We start from the raw sequence: 10,027 nt of genomic DNA on the forward strand, positions 1-10,027 counted from the left end.
TGGTGCTCTTCTGCTGGCTCTACCTGTTCCGCAGCGAGGGCATGAAGGTCTACAACTCCACCCTCAGCTGGCACGAGTACGGAGAACTCTGCGGGCCCAGGTCAGAAAGATGGCTACTTACACATTAGAATAGAAATAAATATTCAGCTTAGTTTAGTTTAGTTTACTTTTACGTGACATTACGGGGTTAGTTTTTAATGCTTAGTTTGTCGTTGATTGAATCGTTTGATGTTCTTTCTGTCTTCTGTCTGTAAGGGTGTAATTAGATTGGCTGTTCAAATATCAACAACCCCACCTAAAAGACCTATTAGTGCTGTGAAGTGTGTTCTGCCTTAAATCTGTTCTGTGTGTGTGTGTGTGTGTGTGTGTGTGTGTGTGTGTGTGTGTGTGTGTGTGTGTGTGTGTGTGTGTGTGTGTGTGTTCTTAGGGCATGGCGTGAGAGCAGCATGGCTCAGACTCAGGTCCTCTGCAGCCACCTGGAGGGCCACCGCGTCACCTGGACCGGGCGTTTCCGCTACGTGCGCGTCACCGATCTGGAGAACGGAGCGCAGGCGCTAGTCAACATGCTCCCGGGCCCCGTCGCTGACTGGCTGCGCTGTTTCTACGGCGACGAGTACCCGCCGTGCGAGGAGCCGCCGCCTCAGCGGCCCATCCCTGCCGACGCCCTTCCGCCCGACCCGCTGTGTCGCATCAAACCCCTCGCCAAGCACGGCTGCCACCTCAAGCGATACGACCGTCTCAAGATGGAGGTGACGGTGGGGATGCCGCGCGGCGACGGTACAAACGAGGACGACGCCACCAAGGACATCGTTCTACGTGCGAGCGACGAGTTCCGCGTGGTTCTGCTGGCGCTGAACTCGGGCAGCCTGCTGGAGTTCAGCACGGTTCTGGAGGGCCGGCTGGGCAGCAAGTGGCCCGTGTTTGAGCTGAAGGCGCTGCGCTGCCTGAACTGCGGCTCTGGCGCCAACCCCGCCGTGCCCGCCGGGCGTCAGCTCAAACTGGAGCAGGACTGGCGCGCGCGCCTACGCCACGCCCTCGCCTTCGCCTTCCACTTCCTGTTCCACCCGCTGCTCTCCGTCCGCAGCGAGGCCGAGGGGCACGCCGGCGCCGTGACGACCGAGCTGCAGGTGTAAAGGTGGGGTGGGGGTGGTTGTGGTTGTCATGGGAGATCGTTAAGAGGTTTGGAAAGACAGTGGAAATGTTTACAAACATTTCAATCACACTACAGTGTCCTGGTTGCAGGTATTCAGTGTTAAAACAGTGGTAACACTGCTGTGTGTGTGTGCATTTGCGTGTGTGTGTGTGTGTGTGTGTGTGTGTGTGTGTGTGTGTATTTGTGCATGTGTGCGTGAGTGAGAAAGCAATGACATAATGACGCTATGATGAGAGTGTGCAATAGCTACAATAGCTTCTAATGGTATTCAATAAATATACAATGAAGAAATCAGTGTATGGCAGCCTTGAAACTAAGAATATTTCTTTGTTTGTGTGTGTCTGTGTATCCGTGTGTGTGTTTGTGTGTGTGTGTATGTGTGCTGTATGTCTGTGTGTTTAATTGACTGGTTTAGTCTATGGTCTGATCCTACCAAAGAGGTTGGGACCTTGTGCCTTTCATATAAAGGCTAGGTATACTGAATGGTACAATATAACTGGTGGTTATGTGCCATCTTGTAGTCATAATTAGCCTAATTATGTTTTATTAGAAATTAGTAGGGTTGTGTGGAACCTGGCCTTGAGCTGTTAAGTTAAGATTTGTTTACTTGTTTAGAGTTTCCAAATCCCTGCATTTACCCAGAAAGCAGCTGGATGGACAGAACTAACTTTCATCAGGACGGGCTTCATCAGATGCGTACCACATCTAGGTCTTACCCGTCCAGATACGAGCCAGATCCAGGTCAAAGTCAGACCAGATACGAACCAGATCTAGGTCGTATATGGGCCAGATTCAGCTGCTGTCAATGCAGGGAGTTAAAAAAGGTGTTGAACAGAGATTTGCCTTTTTATCACATCAGGAAACATCTCAGTGGTCCCCCTCAAACACTCAGCACCACACACACACACACACACACACTTCAGTCAGTAAACACACTCATCACCACATACACACACTACAGTCAGTAAACACACTCATCACCACATACACACACTACAGTCAGTAAACACACACAGCACCACATACACACACACTACAGTCAGTAAACACACTCATCACCACATACACACACTACAGTCAGTAAACACACACAGCACCACATACACACACGCTACAGTCAGTAAACACACTCAGCACCACACACACACACTACAGTCAGTAAACACACTCAGCACCACACCCACACACCACACACACACACACACACTACAGTCACACACACTACAGTCTGTAAACACACTCAGCACCACACACACACACACTACAGTCACACACACTACAGTCAGTAAACACACTCAGCACCACACACACACACACACTACAGTCAGTAAACACACACACTACAGTCACACACACTACAGGCAGTAGAAACACACACAGCTGGTCTGTCGATAATGACTGAATCACTGGTCATCTCATTGTTTCACTGTAGCCTCTACACACTCACACACACATACACAAAATTCATCCATGAGCTGGACTCTAATTTCATGATTGCCTTGTCAGTGTCTGTTTGGTGGGCCATCTCCACAGGATATGATGTTATTGCTGTGATGCACCACTCTGACCAATAAAAATAGCCATTGCGTAGCCACTTCCTGTTCTTCTCTTTCATTGTGCATTTGCACCCCTTCACACGGCCCTCTGTTAGGAGTGACAGCCGCCCGTAACGACCCTGCTTACTTCCTCGTACCAGTTTGTGGTTAGTTATATCACCCGGAAAACCTTGCATTCATTTCAGAGGCCACTCTCAGTGGAATAACCCTGCACATACACCTGTTCCACACGCCCAAGTGAAAGTAGATATGACTCTATGACGTTTGGGCTCTATTAACTGCCAAAATGCCAGGCAGCTAAATGTTTTATCATTGTAACCGAATCTGCCATTGATCTCCAAAAAGCATAGACGTGGCTCAGGTTTCAGCCATTCTTCACTGATGATGATAATGACCATGATGATGACGGTGACAATGACGACGATGATGATGATGATGATTAAACACTGACCTCTCTGACCTGCTGTATGATGCCCTAAAGCCACAGCAACGGAAAACCAGTCCTTATACTCAAACCATTTCTACCAGGCCTAAACCAGTCCTGATACTCAAACCATTTCTACCAGGCCTAAACCAGTCCTTATACTCAAACCATTTCTACCAGGCTTAAATCAGCCTCAATTTTACTCAAAACCTCAAAGTTCTATTTGTACCAGACCACAATTGAAACCTTGTAGAGCAGTTTTCTAAATCAAATCCTCAGAAAGAACCAAGTATTTTCACAGCCTGGTCTGGAGAAGAAATGGTCTCTTCACACAGGGGTGTCAAAGCGGCTCCTATTCTGAATAATTAATATTAAGTGTTTAATAGTTGGGCTTCAGGTATTAAGGGTGTCCTGGCTTTCCTCATTAAAAGACTAATGGTTTAGTTTACCACCTGAAATCCAACACTATGGCTTAGGGCTGTCACTTACAAAGTCAGAACAAATGACAAGGTTTGTTTGTTTGCTTAATCGTTATGTGGTGACCTTTTCTCAACTAAGTTAATTTTGTTTTTCATAGGCTGCACGAACGGGTATGAACCTGGGTTACTGTAAGGGAATGAAATGGGATATGAACCCTTGACACCTAAGGCACCCAAACTTCTTGCAACAACTTCTTGCTTCTTCACATCATACAGGTTAATTGTTGTGGTGGATTTAGCCTCAAAGCCTCTAATGACTATCTCCACTGGTCTTGTATGTGCTTGCCAACCTCATTCCCTCACTTTCGCTACAAGTTCTGCATACATTAGCTTCTTCCTTTTTTAAGGCTTCCTCAGTTACATCTTCAGAGGGAGTCATTAACCCTCCTATTATGTTTGGGGTCAAATTGACCCTTTTCAATGTTTAACGTCTCTAAATAAATGATTGGCATAGTTTTTTTTGCTTCATATTTAATGACTTTTCCTAATCTAATGGGGAGAACTGGGTAAACACAAAATTAACATGATGATATGTTTTCAATGTCCTGTACACATGCTTTACGCATAGGTGTTGTTTGGGGTCAATTTGACCCCAGGCTGTTTTAATTGTATAAAATATATAAGAAATATAAACTTTTTTTATCACATTGTTACTATTCTTGATTACAGAAATAGTTTTCTATTCCATATGTTATAGATAACAACAATATGTACTTAGAAATAATATGAAGCCATAAAACACCAGAAGGATATCTCTTTCCAATTTTAAGTCAATCAGTGAGATTTGATGGTGATCTGCATATTTCTCCATAGTAGCGTAACATGTATTCTGGATGTATAAGGGGGGTGGGTGGGGGTATCGTTTTATTTTTAAGGGCTATTTAGGTAGTCAACAAACAAACCTAAAGTACCTGACACATAAACTTGAGTAAAAAAAAATATTATAATCATTTTTTGGAGGTTTAAATTGCTGGGGTCAAATTGACCCCAAGCATAATAGATGTGGGTAAAATTTGAACATAATAGGAGGGTTAACTCACTAAAATAAACATTACGCTCACACTCATGCTCAGTATACAACACCATGTCTGGTCTCATAGCAGTCACAACAATGCATTGTGGAACTTGAAGTTGCTTTCTGACATCAGCCAGCAATCTCCAATCCCACGCTTTGCTCCATTACTGTACTGTTTTTACATGCCTGGTGTTTATACATGCCTGGTGTCGCGCAATGAATGTCCCTGTCATCAACCGGCAAAGAGGTTACCTCAAGTTGTTTATTGTATAAACACGCAAATTATTTTACAACCTGATTATGTCTCTACATATAGTGACCCTGGCTCAGGCTAGTTTTACAACCAGGCAGAATATGTTTCAATGAGCCAACACCCATACGTGGCTCCAACAATAAATTGAATGTGGTTAGCGTCCATAGCCCACAATTCCCGCCAGCTGATCTTCCCCTTCTCAACATTATGCCAGTTCATCCATTGCCCTGGCTTTGCCTGAGAAGCCGTGACTGATCGTCTAGTTTCCTCTTCTTGCTTGTGAACAAAGCTGGTTACCATCTGCCTCCTCCCTGGCAATGTAGCCACACCCCATGCTTCCCAACTATCACCTAGCCAAAACCTTGCTCTTCCACTCTGTACCTGCCTAATGATATCTCTATACTGTAATGTGTCTTGTGCTTGTGGATTCCTTTTCTTCCCTGTTTTCACTGTTGAAGCAGTGTTCCTAATTACTGGATCCTTAGACTGAGATAAAGTCATCTCCAAGAGGGTCTTAACACATTTGACCTCCACCAAGCTGGTCATTGGAAACTCCAAAATTCCTTTGTCACGCAATGCTACAGCACTTAGTCAACATGGCACCCCAAGCCACTTCCTATCTGACTTATTCATGAATGTCTCACATTTCTCCACCTCTGAAATAGCAACTTTGTGCCTAGTCAAAGGCCACCTTACACATGACAAAAGCCCAAACTGCAAGCACCACAATTTTAGTTTACCAGGCAATCTTATCAATGGCATTGATATCCTTAACGATTAATTCTCTAAGCTCTGCAACCTGTCCTCGGTCACTCAACGTGGAAGTGTACCACCTGGCTAAACTCTTCACTGGTTTCTCTACAAAAGAAGAAATCACCTCACCATCAATGTAAAAACTCTCTTCCACTAGAATTCATGCCACCCATCTCAACGCTAATACATCCTTATTCTTTTAGCTGAAGAATTTCAGACTTCCTTCGAGCCCTGCCTTCATTGCTTTAGAATTTTCAAATGCCGATAATACTGTTATGATTCCCAAACACGTTTAATCCACATTTATGGCTCTGTCCAGACACGTACTGACTGTTCAGGTGGGTTTGCTGTGTCTCTTACATCAGGTAGGGGGGGACTCATTCAGCGAGGGCTGAAGGGGAAGTATTTCTGGCTGTGTTGGGGCTATCTGATGAGGTACCTGGTGATGAAGATGATAACTCAGGTGTGAACAGGTGTCCAGAGAGCGTCAGCAGCACCTGTTATGTGTAGGTGAGAGAACAGGTGCTAGTAAAAGTAATAGCAAAGCAACTTACTTCCACATAGAAACAATTTCCAAGAAGACCTCCAATCTGACTTTAGAGTCCGTCACAGCACTGAAAGACCTTAGTCAAAGTTCCGAATGACCCTACTAATCGCATCTGAACTAAACTAAAACTAAAAAATATGAACAAATCTCACCTGTACTTGCCTCTCTGCACTGCCTCCCTGTAAAAAAGTAGAAGTGATTTCAAAGTACTTCTTCTAACATATAAAGCCCTAAACGGATTAGCTCCAAATTACCTCAAGGAATTAGTTGTCCCCTATTGCCCACCAAGACCACTTTGTTCCCAGAGTGCAGGTCTCGTAATTCCAAGAATATCAAAAAGCACAATAGGAGGCAGAGTCTTCTCTTATCAAGGTCCCCTCCTTTGGAATAATCTTCCTGCTTCCATCCGAGATGCTGACACCATATTCAAATGGTGAATCGAGACTAAAGACTGTGCTAGACCAGTTGTACACTACCACCCTGAATACACTTAATATGCTTGTTTAACTAAACATCCCCATCTACCAAGCCAGCCAAAATAACTAAACATAACCCTGCTCAGGGACGCTGATGGCTGGGGACACATTGTTCCTATACATAGTACATATACGCATGTTGGCAGCCGAACTCTGCCCACTCACTTTGTCTGTAAAGTGTCTTGTTTTGGCACTATAAAAATAGAGTCAAATTGAATTGAATCATCTATCATCCTCCATCATCATCCATCCTCCTCCTCCTCCTCATCCTTCTCCTTCTTCTTCGTCATCATCTTCTTCTTGTTCTTCTTGTTCTTCTAGAACATTATTTACGCAGGAGTTGTGTTTTTGCAGTACTAATCAATGGTGGGCAGTATAATACTGCAGAAGTATAAGGCGTAATGTAGTATAATACTGCAGAAGTATAAGGCGTAATGTAGTATAATACTGCAGAAGTATAAGGCGTAATGTAGTATAATACTGCAGAAGTATCAGGTCTTGGTCTTAGCAGAGAAGATTCTACTTCAGGGTCACAGGTGTGACAGACGTGTGACAGGCTTTGGATAGAGACACAGGTGTGAGATGCTCGTCTGTATACAGGTGCACACAGGTGGAGCTGGGGTGGGGTGGAGGGAGCGAGGGGGTGATTGAGAAACCTGTCAGGTCTGAGGTGCTGCCAGGTTGTCTCCCAGATCTTAACAGATTTAGTGAGAGACTCTCCAACCTCTGATCGTGGTTGTGTGTGTGCTGAGATGCTAAATCATTAGTGAGCAATCATACTATCTATGAGACTAAAACATCAGCTACTGTATTCTCTTACAGTAAGTGAACTTCAGGCAGGTGCTGTAAATAGTAATTATAGTAATCCTAACTTTAAAATTCAGCATTGGTTGAAGACAAGATGCTAAATTACAGAAACAAAAATGAAACAAAAATAGCAATTAAATCAAAAGATATGTAACGAATGGGTCTAAAAATCATGGAGACAGAAAGATATCACCCCGGGTCACCATAAACTCCCATTTCAGAGCCTTTCTGTTGCATCAAAGGGCCCTAATTTCATTGACTGGCAAATGGCAACAAGCAAAGCACAGAGCAAGGAACTCAACACCCCATAACCAAACTAATGCTAATTTAATAACTTTTCAAAATGTGCTAATTTAATACCATGAGCAAGATCCTAGGTACAAACATTGGAGGGCCAGAGCAATGCTCCCACACGCCACATGATAGCTATAGCTCATTCACGATGTACTCGTTGCTATGCTCTTTGCCCCATCAAGTAAATTAGGTATTAGGTATGATATCCACATTTTCCCACAAACTACTTATTCAGTGCTTACACCACACTCCGAGGGGAGTTACTAAGCCTGGTAGAAGTTAGCAAATTGTCAGCCATCTCATGGTCATGTTAAACTGTCCCCTTGTTGATGTCGGTGGTATCTCTGTGTGTGTGTGTGTGTGTGTGTGTTTGTGTGTGTGTGTGTGCGTGTGCGTGTATGTGTGTGTGTGTGTGTGTGTGTGTGTGTGTGTGTGTGTGTGTGTGTGTGTGTGTGCGTGCGCTCACATGTGGTTGTTAGGGTAAAGCAGCTATCATCACCCCCGTCCCTAAGAAACCAGCTTGAATGACTATAGACCGATTGCACTTACACCTGTAATCATGAAGTGCTTTGAGAAACTGGTTTCACGGCACATCAAATCAACCCTTCCCCCCATATTTGACCGGCATCAGTTTGCTTACAGAGCAAACAGGTCCACGGAAGATGCCATCGACATAGCCCTCCACACCGCACTGAGCCACCTGAATGCTCTTCATTGACTACAGCTCAGCTTTTAATACTATCATCCCTGATATACTAGTCAGCAAACTAACTGCACTAGGCCTCTCCCCCTCCATCTGCACCTGGATAAAGGACTTCCTCTCAAACCGCCCACAAACTGTAAAACTCGGCCCCCACCTCTCCTTCACCATCACTCTAAGCACTGGATCTCCACAAGGCTGTGTGCTGAGCCCACTGCTGTACTCCTTGTACACCCATGACTGTACTCCAACCCATCCCACCAACACCATCATTAAATTTGCTGACGACACCACCATGATCGGGCTCATATCAGAAGATGACGAATCAGCGTACAGAGATAAAGTACAGAAACTGACAGTGTGATGCTCAGACAACAATCTGTCACTGAACACCACAAAAACGAAATAATTAATTCTGGACTACAGAAGGCAAAGTGCAGTTCCGGCCCCACTCTACATCAACGGGGACTGTGTGAAGAAGGTCCACACCTTCAAATTCCTAGGAGCCAATTTATCAGATGACCTCTCATGGTCTGTCAACACCTCAGAGACAGTAAAAAGGGCACAGCAGCGACTACACTTCCTGAGAGTACTCAGGAAAAACAACCTGGAGTGTAAACTGATGGTGGCCTTCTACCGCACCACTATCGAAAGTGTACTAACCTACTGCATCTCGGCGTGGTACTCCGGTTGCACTGCAGCAGACAAGAGAGCCCTCCAAAGGGTCATCAACACAGCACAAAAAATCACTGGCTGCTCACTGCCCTCCCTGGAATCCATTGCCCACTCCCGCTACCTTAGCAGGGCCAATAACATCTTAAAAGACTCCTCTCACCCAAGCCACCACCTGTTTACTCTCCTGCCCTCAGGCAGACGGTACAGATCCTTTAGAGCAAGGACCACGCGTCTTAAGAACAGTTTTTTCCCGACGGCCATAGAACTCTAAATACCGACATGCACTAAACACTAAGCACTTTATTGACTACAAATCACATACCATCTCAGTCACCTTACACATGTGCATAAACAAAGCTGTCTGTGTTTATTGTAAAGCACCTCAGGGAACTACTGTTGATGTATTTATTGAAGTACTTTAGTCTATGCCACCGTACTTTGTTCAACTCTTAATGTATATATATATATATTTTTGGGCTGTTCCTACTGTTTTTGGATAGTTGTAGTATTGTTGTGTTGTATGTTGTTGTTGTGTTATATGTTGTCCCTCGTCACACCAACAGGAGAAGCACTCAAAATTTCGTTGTATAAATACAATGACAATAAAGGCTTTTCTATTCTATTCTATTCTAGCACATGCATGAGTATGGGCGTGTGTGAGTGGGCATGTGTGTGTGTGTGTATGTATGTGTGTGCGTGTGTGTGTGTGTGTGTGTCTGTGTGTGTGTGTTTTGTGTGTGTGCGTGTGTGTGTGTGTGAGTAGGCATGTGTGTGTGTTCACATGAAAAGCGAAAAATAGAATCTGGACAGAGGAGAGGAGCGGAGCAGGGTGGAAAAGGGGGGCAGGAGGATTAGTGTTAATCACTGTGATTACATGATTAAACAAGCTAACAGC

General features: G+C 44.5%; 1 protein-coding gene across 1 annotated transcript in view; it reads left to right on the forward strand.

Moving 5' to 3' along the window:
• Positions 1-2,065, forward strand: part of wfs1b (Wolfram syndrome 1b (wolframin)) — an 11,950-nt gene extending 9,885 nt beyond the window's left edge. The window contains exons 8-9 of the mRNA XM_031568908.2: positions 1-100; positions 428-2,065. The exon at positions 1-100 is cut by the window's left edge and continues 1,063 nt beyond it. Coding sequence (XP_031424768.1) covers positions 1-100; positions 428-1,133 — 806 coding nt within the window. The 3' untranslated portion in view covers positions 1,134-2,065. The remainder of the gene's footprint in view (positions 101-427) is intronic.
• Positions 2,066-10,027: the final 7,962 nt, after the last annotated feature.

The sequence above is a fragment of the Clupea harengus genome, chromosome 6, assembly GCF_900700415.2.
Source record: "Clupea harengus chromosome 6, Ch_v2.0.2, whole genome shotgun sequence".
Taxonomy (NCBI): Eukaryota; Metazoa; Chordata; class Actinopteri; order Clupeiformes; family Clupeidae; genus Clupea; species Clupea harengus.